This window comes from Centropristis striata, chromosome 24 (genome assembly GCF_030273125.1).
Source record: "Centropristis striata isolate RG_2023a ecotype Rhode Island chromosome 24, C.striata_1.0, whole genome shotgun sequence".
NCBI lineage: Eukaryota > Metazoa > Chordata > Actinopteri > Perciformes > Serranidae > Centropristis > Centropristis striata.
The window spans coordinates 13,266,047-13,284,938 of NC_081540.1; the positions used below are offsets into that span (position 1 = coordinate 13,266,047).

Sequence of the window (18,892 nt, forward strand, 5' to 3'; positions counted from 1 at the left end):
TAATAGAGGCTGAATGCTAATGCTAGTGTGTGTGTGTGTGTGTGTGTGTGTGTGTGTGTGTGTGTGTGTGCGCACGTGCTCTGGGCTTCCTCAAGAGCAGCAGAGGCGCTGTGAGCTGACAGCTGATGTAAACATCTCTTCATCGTTTTCGGACTCTCCTCTTCTTTCTCTCTCCTCTCCCTCCCTTGTTGCTCAGGACTATATAAGGCTGGTTCCTGTGGTGATACAGTGATGAATGGCTGCACTGGGGGAAATAAAGAGTAAACAGAAAGACAGAGAGAGAAAGAGAGAAGGGGGGGTTGTTTGGATACAAACATGTATAATGTCACATCAGAGGTGAAGACAGATTCAAAATAAAAAGCAGAATTTTCATTTCTCATCACAGAGTAGGTATCAGGATACCAGCTGTAATTAGTAACGCAATCCATTGGATTACAACAAAAAAAATGTAATCTACCAACCTGCCTGGGGAGCGAATGGTGAAGAAAGTTGTGTAGAGAAACAGAGAGATGGGTTGAGAAAGACAGAGACAGAGAGGTAGAGATAGAGGGAATTCAAAATAATATATTTTGTCTACACAATCAGTTTTAGGAAACTGCTGAGCTTCATCTCTGATATGATATGATACATGATGAAGCAGCAGAGCTCTCAGCTTGTCTGGTTCAGCTCTGCTTTCTGTCCCCAGAGTCCAAATTAAACACAGAGAAGCAACGTTCAGTTTTATGGTCTATATGTCTGGAACTCCCAGTAAAAACGCAGGTCCTTGGCACAAGGATGAAGACTTTTCTGTTTGCTGCTTCCTTTTCTTAAATCAAATTATCATTAATTTCCTACAATATTCTTGTATTTTATAATAGTTATTCTCTTGGCTCTTTAATGACCTTTTTAATAATATTTGCATATCTTTTTATGTGTCTCTTTTGCACTTTGTATTCCCTTGTTCATGTTAACCTTATCTACTCTATTGATCCAGGAAATAGCACATTATAATTATAAACTACTACCACTACCTAATTATGGCTTATCATATACAATAACAACATTACAGAAGAGGATTAGGGCCACACATCATTTTTTATTTTTTATTTCTGGCTTTATTCTCAGAAGAAGAATAAGAGAAGAGAAAACAGTCAGAATTTTGACTTTAAAGTATGGGACTTGAAAGTAAAAATTCTGAGAATAAAGCCAGAACTCAAATATTTTTTTATGTGTGGCCCTAATCCTCTTCCTTAAAACTTTAATATCTAAGTCAAATTTTATTTTAAAAATCTGTGTGGGCCTGTGAAAAATGTAGTGGTTGTAATTACACCGCCTGGCCGCTAGATGTCGCTGTGGTGCTTTGACCGGAAAAACAATGACAGCTTCTTTCTTTACTCCGGTCAGCTAATCTCTACCTGCCTGTCGTTACCGTGCTGCTGCGCCGGAGTCCAGAGTTTGAAAGTTCAATTAATGCAGGTAAGTGCCATAAAAATGATTACTGTCTCTGCGGTATGTGGAGGTGTTGCTCCCTCACTGAGAGCTGCTTTGACTTTGGACAGCAAAGGAAGAGGAGCGAAGAAGAAGAAGAAGCAAAGTGCTCGAGTTGTCCATTAGTAAAGGTTAGCTAAAAACCGGTGCGTCCTTTATCGGACAAGCTTTGGTTTCTGAGTAATTATAACAATATTTTTATATCGTTTAGCGGCGAAATATTTGTCATTTTATCAGATTTATATTGATGGGCACTGTGTTACTGTATACATATCGAAAAGTAGAGTAAGAACGGCTGAAACGGTCGCTAGCTGCTAGCTGAGCTGTCTGATTGCTTCTGGTGAACTTCTGCATTTGGCGGATTATTTTCACTTTCCTGCTCTTTCTCTCTAAAGTCTCTGATCATGAAGAGCTCCAAAGAGGCCGTGCAGTCAGCAGCCAAAGAGTTTCTGCAGTTTGTCAACAGAGGAGTGTCTCCATATCACGGTAACGTCCTGAAATACAGAAATACTTTTGAAACCTTAAATTCAGAAACTGTTAAAAGACTCCACTAGAAGTCAAATTCCTGCATCCAAAACCTTATTTAGTATTTATGCATTAATGCAACATGCACTTAAAGAAGTCACAGTAAAAGTAGTGATTGTGCAGAAAAATGTGTTTTTACTATACAGCCCTACTAACTGCAGTAACTACATTTTTGGTTGAAATTGAGTTATAACTAAAAAAAGGAACTCCTTGATGTTTGTTTTATCTTGTGACAAAGATTTACATTTCAATTTCGCTATATTTCAGAGAAATAATGATATAAACATTACAGTAACTACAAAATTCAACTCTAAACCAAAGCAGACCACAGTAAGTTCTCTTACCAGGGTCTCAACTTACACAGAAAAGGCAACAGAAATGTAAACTTGTAAATTAAACTTTTAATTAAACTGTCTACAAGTAAAATGAAACGTATAGAGAAGCATCAGGTCGTGTCCTTCCAGTTTGGTATTTAACGTGACACGATTTATTGCACTTTTACTTTTTTGACAAAAGTACATCATAAGATCTTTAATTTGACCCCATTTAAAAGTTCTGCTAGCCTTATCACACAATAGTTGATATAATGTGTGACTGATTGATAACAAAGAGATGTGCATACCTCAGCATTTAGAAGGTGCCAAGTTGAGATGCTTTCAGGTTAACAGACGACTTTGAGCTTGAGATAAGATCAAATCTCTGCAGAAGAGACAGATATTTCATAATGTCTCCCACCTTTGCACAGTGACCTCTGGCATCCCACAGAGTGTGTGTCTTAAAGGAGCAAATGAGCATTAAAGCAGTCTGAAGTCCTAAGTCCTTCACACTTGCAGCTTTTTTTTCCTCTTCTTCCTTTTTTAGAGATGTACTTTAAAACATTTTTTTCAGTGGATCAGTTTTACCTTTTCAGGTTAGGCCAAAGGTTAAATTGATCTCATGCTCAATTATGTCTCAAAAGTTGTTGCAGTAGTTTTTAAATTGACACAATTTGTTTACACAGATTAAATTTAACAAATTTCACCACTTGAGAAGAGATAAAAATGGTCAAAATAGCACATTAAGATACTAATACTTTGATGAACCCCATGAAAAATCCATGCTGTGATTTGTTTTCAAGAAATTTTGTCATTTTGGAGCTTTCTTGCACTTTTTGGTGATTGTATGGCGATCACTTGTGATAATGTGAACTGCTCTATAAAGCCCTCCATCCTCTAAATGCTGTAGCTCAATAGTTTGGGGCTGTACAGATTCATGAGGCTGTGATTATCCTCCAGGTCACAGCAGCTCATTTTATACACTGGTAACCCTGCGGTCCTGGTCCTTCTGGATCTGACAGCTGCCTTCGACACAGTTGATCACAACATTCTCCTGTCTCGCCTAAACACCTGTGTCGGCATTAAAGGCACCGCTCTTAAATGGTTTGAGTCATACCTGTCAGATAGGAGCTTCTCTGTGCAGCTAGGCCAGTTTTCCTCAGACTCTTCCCCCCTGAGCTGTGGGGTGCCTCAGGGTTCCATTCTGGGCCCCCGCATCTTTTCTATTTACATGTTGCCATTGGGATCCATATTTCAAAAGTATAATGTCTCATTTCATTGCTATGCGGACGATGTACAAATATATTTACCGCTAAAAATGAACAACCCATCCTCTGTGCAGGTCTTATTAGACTGCCTAAAAGACTCCCAGTCATGGATGGCAGCAAACTTTCTGTCAATGAATAAAAATAAGACTGAGATCATTTTATTTGGCCAACAAATTATTTTAGACGGCTATGACAGCGCCATTGGTAGCCTTGAATCTCTATGTCAACCCTCTGCAAGGAACCTTGGGGTTATTCTGGACTCTCACTTCAAATTTACCAAACAGATAAGCTCCACTGTCAAAACCAGCTTCTTCCAGCTACGGCTACTGTCCAAAGTAAAGGCTTATCTCTCCACGAATCACTTTGAGCGAGTCATCCATACATTCATTACATCACGCCTTGACTACTGTAACTCTTTGTTTGTTGGTCTTGACCAGTCAGCAGTGCGCCGCTTACAGGTTGTCCAAAATGCAGCCGCCCGCCTGCTGACTGGGAAGAAACGGCGTGAGCACATAACCCCCATCCTGCATCTTTGCACTGGCTACCTGTGAATGTTAGGATCCAGTTTAAGGTTTTATTAATTGTTTTTAAGTGCTTAAATGGTCTGGCACCGTCTTATTTATCAGAGCTTTTAAAACCCCACAGTACTTCCAGAGCACTTAGGTCGTCTAACCAGCTGCTCCTGGTCGTACCGCGGTCCAGACTCGTGGGGACAGAGCCATCTCTGTGGCGGCCCCAAAGCTGTGGAACAGCCTACCTCTCCAGGTCAGAGCTGCACAGTTGGTTGAGCACTTTAAAACATTATTAAAAACCTATTTATTCTCCTTGGCGTTCAGTCCCAGCTAGGCGAGAATCCTTGGCTTTCTTTTTTACTTTTTTACCCTTTTATTTGTCTTTTGTATCTCTAACTCTGTTTTGGATTGAGTTTTTAATTACTATTTTATTCTATTGTTTTTACTGTTTTTAGTATTTTATTCTTTTTATTGTTTTTATTTATACCCAGTTGTGTATGATTTATTATATTTTAATAACTGTACAGCACTTTGGTCAACTGAGGTTGTTTTTAAATGTGCTCTATAAATAAACTTTGACTTGACTTGAGCTCAAGTTTCAAAAGCCAGACTGCTGGAACTTCTTCCAGCATTAATGAAAAATCTCTTGAATTAAAAAAAACCCCCAGTAAATGTCAGTGCAACAGTGAACAGAGGCTTCGCTGACAGAAAGTTTACACAGCATGTTTTCTTCCCGTCTCTGTAGTGGTGGAAGAATGCAAACGGCGCCTGTTGGCGGCGGGCTTCATCGAGCTGAAGGAGGCAGAGCAGTGGGACATCAAGCCGTCCAGCAAGGTCAGTCAGTCTAACAGTCTCCTGGTAGAGTTCAGGGGAGCAAACTGTTCTGTTCTTGAGTTTATGCCTCCAACCTCCACAGTATTTATCTCGTTCAGAAAAGATTTGTTAGAACTGCCACATTTTCAAAACGACTAGACCCTTCTGCTCCCCTTTTCCAAAAACTCAAGATAATGACAATTTTTCAGATCAATATATACCAAATATGCATTTTTATCTTTAAGTATATGTATATTCCAAATTCCACGTCCAAGTCTTTCAGTGAATATTTCCATGTCAACCCACAATTACATAAGTACAATACTAGACAATTAACAAGATTTCACCTGCCTCACTATCGTACTACCCTTGGGCAATTTTCCTTAAAATACAGAGGATCAATACTCTGGAATGATCAATTTAATAGTTCAATACAGTTTTCCTCTCTGAATATATACAACAGCAGTTAAGTGGCTCTGATTGCTCAGGTCACTAAGTAGTACACACACTCATACACACACACACACACACACACACACACACACACATTTCTACACTTTTGTTTTATTTTACTTTTAATATTATAATTTTTCGTCATTTTTATGTCATTTTTTCTATTTCAAAGTTACTTGTTTTAATTTAACTTGTGAATTTTAATATAGGTAGAGGCCTGTATAAGCCCTTTTGGGTTTCTTGCCGCTACCTATCTCTTTATCCTTCTCTTTTGTCTTATTATTTGTGCAAAATAAAAAAACTTCAACCTTCAGTTTGTATTCATGCCAGCCAGATGTTACATGTCTTGTTTGTATGCAAAAGTTAAGTTAATCTCTAACACTGAAGCCCCGTCCTGCTGTCTTCAGTACTTTGTGACCAGGAACTTCTCCAGCCTCATCGCCTTCGCTGTGGGCGGACGCTTCCTGCCAGGAAACGGTTTCTCGATGATCGGCGCCCACACAGACAGTCCATGCCTGAGGGTGAGAGCCCGCCCACTTCCACCTGTCAATCACAGCCTTTCTTACATCCCTAGAAAGCATTTAGAATACTCTCCTATTGGCATTTATACCACAACAAAAATAGAAGAGCAGTTGAGACCTGTCACAGCATGTTGAGGAGCATTTTAGACGCTGAAGAACAGCATCAACCTTGAAATAATTGTGCTTTTGATGCAACAAAGCAAAAATAAAAGTTCTGTGATCTGAAAAAGGAGATTTCAGCTTCCCAGATAAAACATGAACGTCAGTGGGTTTATGAAATTAATTCAGCGGCACACAGAAGCTCCGTTTGAGATTGTCGAATTTTCACCCAATCAGCTTTGTATTCATTGTCCCCTCCCAGAAAATAGTTCCTATGTCCCTGTAAAATGCAAAATAGTGCATACATATAATAACAAATATATAAGTGAGTGCTTTTAAAAATCATCTGTACCACATTTGTTCTAGCATCCATCATCTGACAAAAAAAGCACAAAAAAATATAAGTTTGTACTGATTCACGGCACTATAATAACATTATAATATAATGAGATGACCAAAAACTTTGTAAAAGTCTGTAAAAGTATGAGTGAGTATTTTATTTGGTTCTCAGGGTTACAGGATCTAGATTATTTCCATTATTGCACCGGGTTCCAGTGGGAAAGGAATGTTTAGCCATCTGCTGGTAGCAATTTAAAAAAAATGGCTGCCATGGCAACCAGGGTCTAAATTTGTGATGGCCCAATATCCAGTTTTGTCTCCATTATAATTATCAACACATCTCCCAAATGAACGATTGTTATGACATATTAAGCTATGCTGGCCCACTATTAGATTATTAGGTGAGATGATGTCTTTGTGTTTCAGGTGAAGCCGAGGTCTAAGAGGACCAAGCAGGGCTGTCTGCAGGTCGGGGTGGAGTGTTACGGCGGCGGCATCTGGAACACCTGGTTCGACCGGGACTTGACCATCGCCGGCCGAGTTATGGTCAAGGTACTACCATTATTCTTGTCAGCGCTGTTTCTGTCGTTTTAAAATAGAAATCAAGGTAAAAGTGAGGTGAAAAGAGGATGTAGAAATGCTATTTACAGTTTTAATGTCTTGTCTGTAAAAATTAATCATGTAAAAAACTGTTAAAAAGTCTGGCAGCAAAAGTAACCAAACACTTATGGTCAAATTACCATAAACAACAGTAAGTTATTTTACAGATCATTTTTTTAAAAATACAGACAATATACAGTAAAAATCTGTTTTTAGAATATGTAGAATGTATATAGAATATATACATATGTATACATACATACATATTATATTCTATACACTCACTCAGTCATATTGATGCAAAAATTATACACTATATACATGTATATAGTGTATAATTTTTACATCAATATGACTGAGTGAGTGTTTTTCTCCAATTGAACTCCGACTGGCTTGAAGGACAAAATAGGACCTAAGTAGATTTATTTATTTATTTATATATACATATAAATTGATAAGTAATAAATAAATGTTGACGTAACAGTTTTGGGGGGATAAGTAAATGGATAAATGTGGAAATAATGTTAATTAAAAAAAACTAATACCGGTATGTACATTTATATATTACATTTATTCCAAAATAATTGGAAATCCTATATTTTTACATTCATTTCATTATTTATTTACGTATTTATTCATTTATTTCTACATTTCCATTTAGTTATTTTCAAATTTATTTGTACATTTTCACTTGTATTTATTTATTTGTACATTTTATTTATTTATTTCTACATTTAGTCATGTATTTCTTTTTCTTTTTATGTGTCCTCCTACAGAGTGGCGGCCGTCTTGTTCAGCGGCTGTTCCACGTGCCCAGGCCTCTGCTCAGGATCCCTCACCTGGCCATTCACCTGCAGAGGGACATCAACGACTCCTTCGGTCCCAACAAGGAGAACCACCTGTCAGTCACACAACATTTTTATTATTTCAAAAATATTACACATGTCAAGTTCAGACAGAAAAGAATCACAACATGATAAAATCTTTAAAATCTAACAAAATCATATATATATATATATATATATATATACATATATACAGTACAGGCCAAAAGTTTGGACACACCCATCTCATTCAATGCGTTTTTCTTTATTTTCATGACTATTTACATTGTAGATTCTCACTGAAGGCATCAAAACTATGAATAAACACATATGGAATTATGTACTTAACAAAAATAGTGTGAAATAACTGAAAACATGTCTTGTATTTTAGATTCTTCAAAGTAACCACCCTTTGCTTCCTAGAATATAAGACATGTTTTCAGTTATTTCACACTTTTTTGTTAAGTACATAATTCCACATGTGTTCATTCATAGTTTTGATGAATTTACAATGTCAATAGTCATGAAAATAAAGGAAAAACATTGAATGAGAAGGTGTGTCCAAACTTTTGGCCTGTACTGTATATATATATATATATATATATATATATATGTATAAACAAGCAGAGCTAACAACACAAAAAACATCACAATATATTTAATCATTAGGTTAATGTTGGAAGTTTAACAGAAATGAAGACACAAACTTTAAGTGACTAACAGCTTGGTTATTAGCGTTCCCCTTCTTTTTACAGGGTGTCTCGTTTTCAACATCTTCATCTGCAGTCTCTTTAAATTTGAAAATCACTCCCATCACATTGCTGCGATATGTTTTGGAGCTCACTCAGTAATGTGTGTGTTTGTGTCTCAGGGTGCCCATCATCGCCACCGCTGTCCAGGAGGAGCTGGAGACGGGCTGCGCCTCCTCTGGAGATGCTACCTCTGCTGCCAACACGGTAAAAACAGACTATATTAATAATGGATGTAGTGACTGTGACGTCACCCATTGGTTTGTGGACAGAAATGTTTTTTCAGCCACACTTGTGCCCCCTGCTGGAATTTTTGGTAGAAAAAATTCTGCAGCTTAAGGCACTTCCTGGTTTGCCTCCCTGCTCAGACCAGGAGGTTGCCGCCTGGGTAAAAAAACGACTTCAAACCTGTGTGTTCAAGAGCTGGTTAAAGTTTAAGAAGTACAAATAATCGAATAATCAAGCGTGTGAAAAAGCTGATTTGTTTTCTAGGATAATTGGTGAGAGGGAAATTGAAAGATGATGTGTTGTGTCTCCCCCCGTCAGGCGGAGAAGCACCACCCGGCGCTGGTGAAGGTGCTGTGTTCAGAGCTGGGTGTCGAGCCTGAAGCCCTGCTGGACTTTGAGCTCTGTCTGGCCGACACTCAGCCCGGGGTGAGTCCTGCTGTCCCCTTTAACAATCAACAAACAACAACAAATTAACAAAATGACTAAAAAAAGACACAAAATACACAAAATGACTTACAAAGACATGAAAATAATTCAAAAATGGACAAAATAGCCCAAGACTCCATAGTTAAGTTGAGTTAAGTTGTTAACCCATTTCTTGTTCTCTGAAAAAAGGCCTACTTGTATAATTCTGAAATGTACATTATTTTCCAGTTTTGGTTAATCTTACCTTTTTTTATTTACCTCTGGCAGTTCACCACTTACCTTTGTACCCTTTCAAGCTGTTCATTTGACTTGAACTGCTTGAATTTCAATAAAAAACTGGAAAAATTGGGGTGTTCTAAAACTTTTGACCAGTAGTGTATATGTCAACATATTTGGAGAACAACTTTTAAATCTACTAAATGCATAGAAATTTAACCGTCATGGCATAAAAGCCATTAAAGTGGCCTTTCAGCAGCGCAGGAAACATGAAGTAACTTTGTAGAATCTGTAATTATAAAGAAATGTTTAAGGTCCCAGGCTTTGTGCCCAGCACTCAGCATCCATCCTCTCTGTTCTCTGGTTCTTACATATTATTAACAACAACCTAACTGGAATATGTTCTTGTTCTCCTCCTCTCTCTGCAGGCATTAGGAGGAGTGTATGAAGAGTTCATTTACTCTCCTCGTCTGGACAACCTTCACAGCTGCTACTGCGCCCTGCAGGTCAGACTCATACTCCTCATTTCTTCCTTTTGTTTTACACGTTTTTTTAGTCTGTTTTCTACGGTGGCCATGAGAGCTCAGGAACTGCAACTTAAGAAAACACATGCAAATACACAAAACACAAGCAAATTGAGAAAACAACTTTATCAATTAGAAAACGTGCTGCAAAGACCACAACACAACAGAAGTGTCCAGACGTGTGCATCACTTTTAGGGGTCCTCTGGAAACACTTCTGTTGTGTTCTGGTTTATTTGCAGCTCTTTTTCTTATCGTGTTGTGGTCTTTGCAGTGTGTTTTCTTAATGCTGCGCTTGTGTTGTGAAATTGATGAAGTTGTTTTCTCAATTTGTTTGTGTTTTGTGTATTTGCATGTGTTTTCTTAAGTTGCAGCGCTGTGAGCTCTCAGGGCCACCGTAGTTTTCCTGCTGTGACATCATTAAAAATCTGAGAGTAAAAAATGAGTCCACAGTGATTTAAGTTTGCCAAAAAGAAACTCTGAAACTGCAACTTTGAGGTTCTCTGGAAGTCCTGAAAAGTTATAAGTTGTTGTCACATAGTTGAAAGTTTGAAATTAGAGTCATTTTTGCTCAAACAAAAAAGTTTACAATAATTCAGTCAGAGCTTTTGTCAACCTCACCACCTTCTGCCTGTTGTCTGCCATCAGGCGCTGATGGAGTCCTGCTCAGGAGATTCTCTGGCCAAAGATCCCAACGTCCGCATGATCACTCTGTACGACAACGAAGAGGTGAGTGTGACAGGAACTAAACCAGTTTGGTAGTCCTAAGAAGTTCGTTCTATTAAATTTGTCTGCGTCTTGTTATTGTAAAGAGTTTATCTTTTGGGTTTTAGAATCAGAATCTGCTTTAATGGCCAAGTAGGAAGGAATTTGACTCCGGTTTTACTTTTATTTTTTTTTTAACTTTTACTCTCAAAGAGCTTCAATAGAAATGACAAACAATAAACAATTTAAGAGAAGAAGCGCAAATCAACAAAAAATGAAGATGTTGCCATGGTCGGGGAAACTGATGTTTATTTTTCCTTTGCAGCCAAAACAGTCAATTATTTTCTGGGACACTGAGTTTAGGCTTTTCATGATCTCTAAGCCACAATCTTCAAAATTACAAGAAATACAGGCTTGAATGAAATATTCCCCTCTATGTGTAATGAATCCATATAATGTATGAGTTTCACTTTCTGAAAAGATTGACAAACAATATTTAACTTTTTTATGATATTCTATTTTTTTAGATGTACGTGTAGTAGTTTTCCATTGACCGTATGCTGTGTGTGTCCTGCAGGTTGGATCAGAGAGCGCTCAGGGTGCTCAGTCCAACCTGACGGAGCTCATCCTCAGCCGCCTCTCCGCCTCCGCCTCCAACCTCACCGCCTTCCAGCAGGCTGCACCGCTCTCCTTCATGATCAGCGCCGACATGGCTCACGCTGTGCACCCCAACTACCAGTCAGTGTCAACGCTCACACAATATCTTGTGATTCTCTGTCATTGTTGTATTTAACATAGATTTAAGGAAAAGATTGATTTTTATTTTTCTGATCTGTATCTCTTGTTTTAAATCTTGTTTTTACTGCTTAAAAACCCAGTGAAAAGTTTGTTTAAATGTGTGAATTTAAATGGAGACAAATTTACAGTACGAAAATCAGTTTCACAAAAAACGCATTCAGATAAATGAATCGGCATTAGCCAGCAGCAGTCGTTCATATTTCTACAATTCATTTGATTTGATTTTGTACTTTTGTCAAACTTTTAATTTTTTTTTTCCTCAGGGAAAAGCATGAGGAGAACCACCGTCCAGCTTTCCACAAGGTGAACACATTTGTTTATTTTTGTCAATATTCAAAAAGATCCTGTCTGTCATTAAAGCAGGTGTTTTAAACAGTTTTTTGTCGGTGTGAAGGGGCATTTAAATCAATGTAAAATAATAACTATAGATAGGATATAATCCTGAAATAAAGAAATTGGGCATTTAAAAAAAAATATATATATATATATATATATATATATATATATATATATATATATATATATATATATATATAAATATATAAATAAGTCATTGAATAGATGACTATAGTTCAATAATTAAATCCATGTAAATAAATGTTTTTCAAAGGGATGCTTTTATTTATTTCAGCGTGCTTATTTACATATTTTATAATTCCAGACAAGAGTGACTTTAAGGTGGGCTAGTTGGTTTATTTGTTCTAAATTTGTGGAATTATGAAATGAATGTCCCCTGAAATGAATTAATATGAATTATAAAATAGAAGTCCCCAGGATAAGTAAAAGTAGTCCTTGAATTTTTTCATAAAGAAGAAAGAAAACGAATATATTTATATCTGCATTTATTTATACATTTGTTTCCTGTTTTTTATTTCAGGATTATTTAATTGCCATATTTATTGGTATATTTATTTATGTATTTATTATGCGTATATATATATATATATATATATATATGTAGAAATACCAAATATTTTTTGCTTTTAGCTTCATAAATAGACTTAAGTTATGTGATGAGCATTAATCTGCATTTTCAAATGCTTCAAATAATATAAGCCAAAAAGACTCATCAATCCTAGCTGTACTCTACATTCTGTTAGATGAAAATGATTTAAAAAATAATAATAATGCATATAATTAGCATTCACATAACCATGTCATTTTCCTTTCAGGGCCCGGTGATAAAGTTCAACAGCAACCAGCGTTACGCCACGACTGCTGTCACCGCCTCCGTGGTCAGAGAGGTCGCCGGCCGGGTCGGCGTGCCTCTGCAGGTACTGTGTGTGTGTGTGTGTGTGTGTGTGTGTGTGTGTGTGTGTGTGTGTGTGTGTGTGTGTTAATGTGTTAATGTGTGTGTGAGAGCAGCTTCTCGTTTCTTATTGAGTGACTTGGATGGATCACAGATCTCCTCAGAGAATTAATGTGTGGAATACAGACTGGGAGACAAAATGTGGAGCTCATTTCTATTTCAAGGCCTGAAGCAGCGTCATGAAGCAAAGATTTTTCTTTGTCAGCATTTATATGAGAAAACATTTCTTTAACATATCTAAAAACCTGTGGAAATGTCGAGTCGTTTGGCCTGAGAAATGTTTTTTCTTATGACTGGTACATGTGTTTAAGAGGGTTTCTTCATTTCTTTCTTAGTCTTTATTGTCAGAGAAAAGAAGCTTTTTGCGTTGTTGCTGTAGAAGAAGAACTGAAGAAGTTGCATCTTTTAAAGCAACCCTGTTAAAATAATGCAGGAAAAAACTCATCCAAGCAAGAAAAAGTTTGTAAAATATAAAAGCTGGATTAAAAAATGAAGGAGGAAGTCAAGCACAGAGAGATTTTTGACAAAATCCATACATTTGTCTTTTAACATCTTTGTGGCATTCATGTGGTCCCATTTCATAATAACATAATAACTGTTGCACCTCACACACGAGGAGATGTACACAGAGATGTGATCATTCTTTACATTTTTACAGGTGCATTTCAATAAATTAGAATATGATGGAAAAGCCAATTTCCAGTAGTTCAAGTCAAATAACCCCAACCAAGTATTGAGTCATATAGATGGACATACTTCTCAGAGGCCAACATTTCCATATTAAACAGACTTTTTAAAATTGGTCTCTTGTAATAAAAAAAAAAAAAAATTTGAGACTGAATTTTAGGTCTTCATTAAATGTAAGCCATAATCATTATAATCAGAAGAAATTAAATAAATTAAGACATGAAATGTTTAATTTGGTGTGTAATGGATCTATATAATCTGTTATTTCCACATTTTTAATTGAATTACTGACATAAATAAACTTTTCTATGATATTCTAATTTATTGAGATGCACCTGTATATTTCCCGTCATTTTGCCCAATGACCCCTCCTCCTGCAGGATGTGATGGTCCGTAACGACAGTCCCTGTGGAACCACCATTGGACCCATCCTGGCCGCCCGCCTCGGCGTCCCCGTGGTGGACATCGGGGCTCCGCAGCTCTCCATGCACTCCATCAGAGAGATGTGCTGCACCTCCAGTGTCCTGCAGAGCACCACCCTCTTCAAGGTAACACACATGCAGTCTTAGGCCCCGTTTACACCAGGACGCTTGCGGGTAAAAACGACAAAATATTTTATCGGAAGTGCCTTTCGTTTAGACGGTGACGGCGTTTTTGGGGCTTAAAAGCGCAAAAATCTGAAACCACCCTCCAAAGTGGAAAAGTTGAATCCGCTCCGCCGTAGCGTGTCCGTCTACACTGCCAAGACGCAAAACTCTGCTCAGATCTGCTCACGTCACGTATGTGTTTACGTCACATACATGCTCTAGTACAGGAAATAAACAAACGTGGGATTATTTCCATGCGTCGGACCTTCAAGCTGCTCTGGCAGCTCTAATAAACTTACAGGAGTCTTTCCACCAAATGTACAGGATATGTACAGATAGTATTAGTGAACAGAGAAGGATCTGGAATTACCTCTATCACATTTTGGATGCAGCAATTCGTCGGAGGTGAGCCAGACGGCTGTGAACGAGACCTGGGAGATCTAGTGGATGGTGGAGAACTTTGTGGAAGGAGTAGCTGATGAAAATGTGTGGTGTGAAAACTTCCACATGCCCAAAGATGCTCTTATGGCTTTAAGTGATGCTGCCTGGCTGCATACCCAATCCAATTAAACACACTTTTGCGTCACCATATGCAGCAGATTTCCTCCCGAAAACGCTCGTCTAAACGCGGGATAAAAAGTGAAGACGAGACGCCACTTTTGCGTCTTCTGTTCAGACCGTCATCATGTAAACGGAGCCTTAAGAAACAAGAAGTCATTTGTAAAGGAGTTGTTTGGTTTTTACTCCAAAGAAAAACACTGATGTTTGATATAAATCCTGAACCAGCACCTCTCTGAAAGAGCTCCAGAAAGAAGATTCACTGTAGAGAACAACTGAAACAATTACGGTAGTCGATGAGAATAAATTATCTGAACAATTTTGATTGAGATAGTTCCAGTTTGTCAAACTGAGGATTTGCAGATTTTTATATCATCATGAACTGACTAGCTGTTCAGCAGCTAAAGCACCGTGTGTTTACACTAATGAGAGAACATCACAATGGCCTCATTTATCAAATTAGCGTATGACCGGTATTTGCCATATTTTCCACTTTCTTTTTATTCCTTTTTTATTTATTTCACTAATCCAACTTCTGTCTGCTTCCTCCTGCAGGGTTTCTTCGAGCTGTTCCCCACAGTGAGGAGCACGCTGGTTGTCGACTCGAGCTCAGGAGAACCATAACTGATGATATTTTCAACATGTGACTGACCTGACTGATCAAATGATGCAAAAAAAAAAAAAAAAAAAGGTGTCAATCAGGACATATGCATGTTGAAAATGACGATTCCTTTCTTAAAAACTGATTCTCACTCTCAACGATGTTGCACTCATCGATACTGAAGCCTGTTAAGTTCTAATTATACCCCAAATATAGCATTTCACATGACAACACAGAACACAAGCACTTCTTGATCTTTCTTATGAACTGACATTTTAAAGATAATAAAATATTGAAAGTTTTCCCAGTTTTGTGTTGTCTCCTCTTTCTGTTGGATCTGTGTTGGTTAACAAACAAATGAGTAAATGTGAAAGCTTTTCATTTTAATGTCAATTCCCATTGTTAGGATTGATATAATTCTGAGAATGTCAGAGGTGTTGATGAAACTCTTAATACTTTTAAGTCTTCTCTAAATATCCTTTTAAGAAGATGAAATAAAATAACTCTGAACCACTTTACCTAAAAACAAACTATCCTATTTCTCTTTCTGAAAAATAAAAGCTGCATCTTGTAAATTAAATCTTTGGATACAAGTCTTAAAGCTGTATTGTGTTATCCTGACTTATTTTTGTTAAATTGTCTAATAAAATTAATCAATTCACAGTGTTGAATTTATTATTGTATTTTATATTTTTCTGTAAATAAGAAAGCCATAAGGTAATTCATTTAAAATAAAATTAATAGAAAAATGTGAGGGAAAAAAAGTTTCTATATTTATTTTATTTTTTTCTTGGTACAATTAATGGCATTAATTTATTTATCAAGTCATTTATTTATTCATGCAACTTTAATTATGTTGGCCAAAGAATTCTCAGGTAATGAGTTTACCTATCTATCTTTCTGTATGTGTTTGCTTGATTTATTTACTTTTTATAACTTCTTAGTTATTTACTTTAATGTTCCCTTTTATTTTTTATTAATTTTAAATGTAGATTATCACTAAATTACTTTAATAATGGTGGAAATACTTAAATAAAATGTATAAATTTAAAAACTACAAATACAATTAAAGAAAAAAAGAATGCAGCTTCCACCCTCCATAGTTGAGATTTTTTTTAAAAACTATTGAAAGAAAAGATAATCAGTTTGAACATTGTAACAACCTGGAGAGACACCATAATCACGTTTTTATAGATGTATATTTTATTTTCAAAAAGTGTGTAAATTACAACAATTTACAAAACTCTAACCCCAGTCCCACCTCAACAGCATTAGGAGCAAATTTAAAATAATAAATACCAAAGAAGTTTATTTAGACTGAAAATCAAGTCCTCTGTAGTACCACATAGAACCACATGATGGCAGGTATGTACAGCATTTAGCAGAGCACAAAAAAAATCTAATAAAGCAGGATAAATACATTTGTGTCCATTTCTTTTTCTTACAGAGAAATTAAGGACTCAGAGATAAAAAATTAAATAAAAATTAAATAAAACTATTTGTGTGTGTTAAAAACTGCAGGCAGGTGTTTTGTTTGCGTTGCATCATAACTTTTAAATTCAAAGGATATTATGTGTATTAATGCATTTATTTATTTCAAAATTTGGTTTAACTTCAATTAGTCATTAAGGTTACTGAAGACACAACTACAGAGAAAAAAACAGAGACAAAAATGTAGAAATAGGAGTTTTCTCGTTTTTTCTTTCTATTTATGTCTGAATAATTACCAACTCGTTAATGTTTTTATCTATGTGTAGCCCAGTCAAAAAAAATCATTTAATTTTGTTTATTTGTTTTCCCTAAACAAAACTTTTTTTTGTGTTGTGAACTTCCCCCAAAAATAATTATTTTCCGCCTGTAAAAAAAGTTCCTAAGGTGATTGTCAATGTCTTTTGTTCCTGTGGGGAATTGTTTTGGCGTTGCACCACCTAGCGTCAAAGAGCTGAGTGTGCTCAAAGTGGGTGACTCATGAATTTAGGTGCTCTCCCCTTTCTAACTCTTATCTTCATTTTTTACCCCGTTCAAAACCACAATATGCTGATATACACTGTTATGTAACAAGCTTATGAACCTTATGAACCCTTCATAAGCTTATGAAGCTTATGAATGTTGGTCAAGCCTACATGGGTCAGTGACAAATAAGAGTTGGCAAGATGTCATATGGTGTAACCACAAAAGATTTTTTTAACAATTAAAAAAAAAGAATATTATTTTTTCCACCTACAGTGTATTTAAGTGGACTTATACATATGATTACTTCATTTTAAAAAACATTTTTCTGAGTATTTCTACATTTACACATTTCGTCGATATTGAGCAGAACATATTCTTAAAACAACCATTTTTTTCTAAAGTTTTGACAAATTGTGTAAAATCTGTTATATACCATAATCATTTTAGTTCACTTTTGTTCTCCTGTATAAAGATATAGATATCAGATTTTTATGAAAAAAAAAAAAAAAATACTGGTTACACCAACTGACAATGGATTAGATCACGTCATTGACCCACATTTTACTTACAGCTTATAAATTGAACTTTAAATTGAGTTATGCATTCAGAGTTAACTAACTCAGCCTTATGCTAGTTGAAGCGGGGTTTTTAGTTTCTCTATTTTTTATGCTGATTTGAAATTGTGTTACCCCATGTGTCATATGTAGTTTGATTGTGGTTTATGTGAATTTTATTTAAATTTTTCTTGTAGAGGGTGGAGAGTGGCTGTGTTACGGAAGAGTATAAGGGCCACCACACATGGAAAAAAATATTTAAGTAAATTAAGTATTTAATACTTGTACTACACAACGCAACGCAAAGTGTGAAAGCAGAAAGCTGTCTGCTACATATGCATATTAATGCAGTTATTTATTCCTATATTTATTTGAGCATTTATTCCTATATGTTTTCAGCCATTTTTTTCCTGAAAGAAAAGCCACATAATTTAATATCTACTAAACTAATTTAGTGTCCACCCCTGCAGCCACATGATTTAATAAAACACTTAATTCCTTTTATTCATTGTTTCCATAGTAACGGAGCAGGCTGGACTGGGACTTACATCCTCTCTGACATGGTTTTCAACTTTATAGCTAAAGGGGAGATTTATCTATGTTAACTCATTTCTACTGCTTTTTATCTCAGGTCGTCTTGTCGAAACACTGATTTTTAACATCAAACTGCTTTATTAAATGTTTTTACTTGTTTTAATCAACATGTCTGTTTGTTTCGGAGAGGAGGAGACCACTGTGGATAATCCAGCTATTGAATGATGAACAGTGAAGGAATCCTAACAGGAGAAACTGACTGCGCCTCACTTTAAAGAAGTTGCTGTGATATCTTCAGAGGAGAAAACTTGCATAGCTGCCAGGAACCCAAATTACAGAAAAAAAGACAAAGATGCCAGTAAAAAAATGTACAAATCATTATATATTCCTAAAGACAATTCAAGGTTGGAGGAACATTCCAAACTTTCACACACAAATAGAGAAAAAAAAAAACCCTGAAAGAAACAGTTTATTTACATGCAAAATGATTTTATCCCAACTGGCTTTCTCACATTGTCTCTTCATGATATTCACAGATGAACAGACAGACTCCAGAGGGGTTTTAAGAGTTGTTAAAAATGGCCCCCATGCCTCCTAAAGTAAAAGCCACCACCCTGTGACTGCATGTGAATGAGCCACAGACTATTTAAACATCAGAAATCCAGCTTGGAGCTCTTACTTTAGGCCACATAGAAGCAAAAACTGAATTTTTCCTCTTCTATGTGGTGGA

The 18,892-nt window shown here is 36.4% G+C and overlaps 1 protein-coding gene across 2 annotated transcripts; it reads left to right on the top strand.

The window, feature by feature from the left end:
* Positions 1–1,336: 1,336 nt before the first annotated feature.
* On the top strand, positions 1,337–15,428 carry dnpep (aspartyl aminopeptidase). Of its 2 annotated transcripts, none has more exons than XM_059327564.1 (15): positions 1,337–1,455; positions 1,863–1,953; positions 4,832–4,920; positions 5,760–5,873; positions 6,738–6,863; positions 7,688–7,812; positions 8,607–8,691; positions 9,031–9,138; positions 9,783–9,860; positions 10,525–10,605; positions 11,159–11,319; positions 11,643–11,682; positions 12,552–12,653; positions 13,756–13,923; positions 15,076–15,428. In XM_059327564.1, exons 1-15 carry the CDS (start codon positions 1,450–1,452, stop codon positions 15,142–15,144), a joined length of 1,443 nt encoding a protein of 480 aa, XP_059183547.1. In that variant the 5' UTR covers positions 1,337–1,449; the 3' UTR covers positions 15,145–15,428. The 2 variants fall into 2 exon arrangements, with proteins under 2 accessions (XP_059183547.1, XP_059183545.1); XM_059327562.1 differs by lacking the exon at positions 1,337–1,455 and adding an exon at positions 1,491–1,598.
* Positions 15,429–18,892: the final 3,464 nt, after the last annotated feature.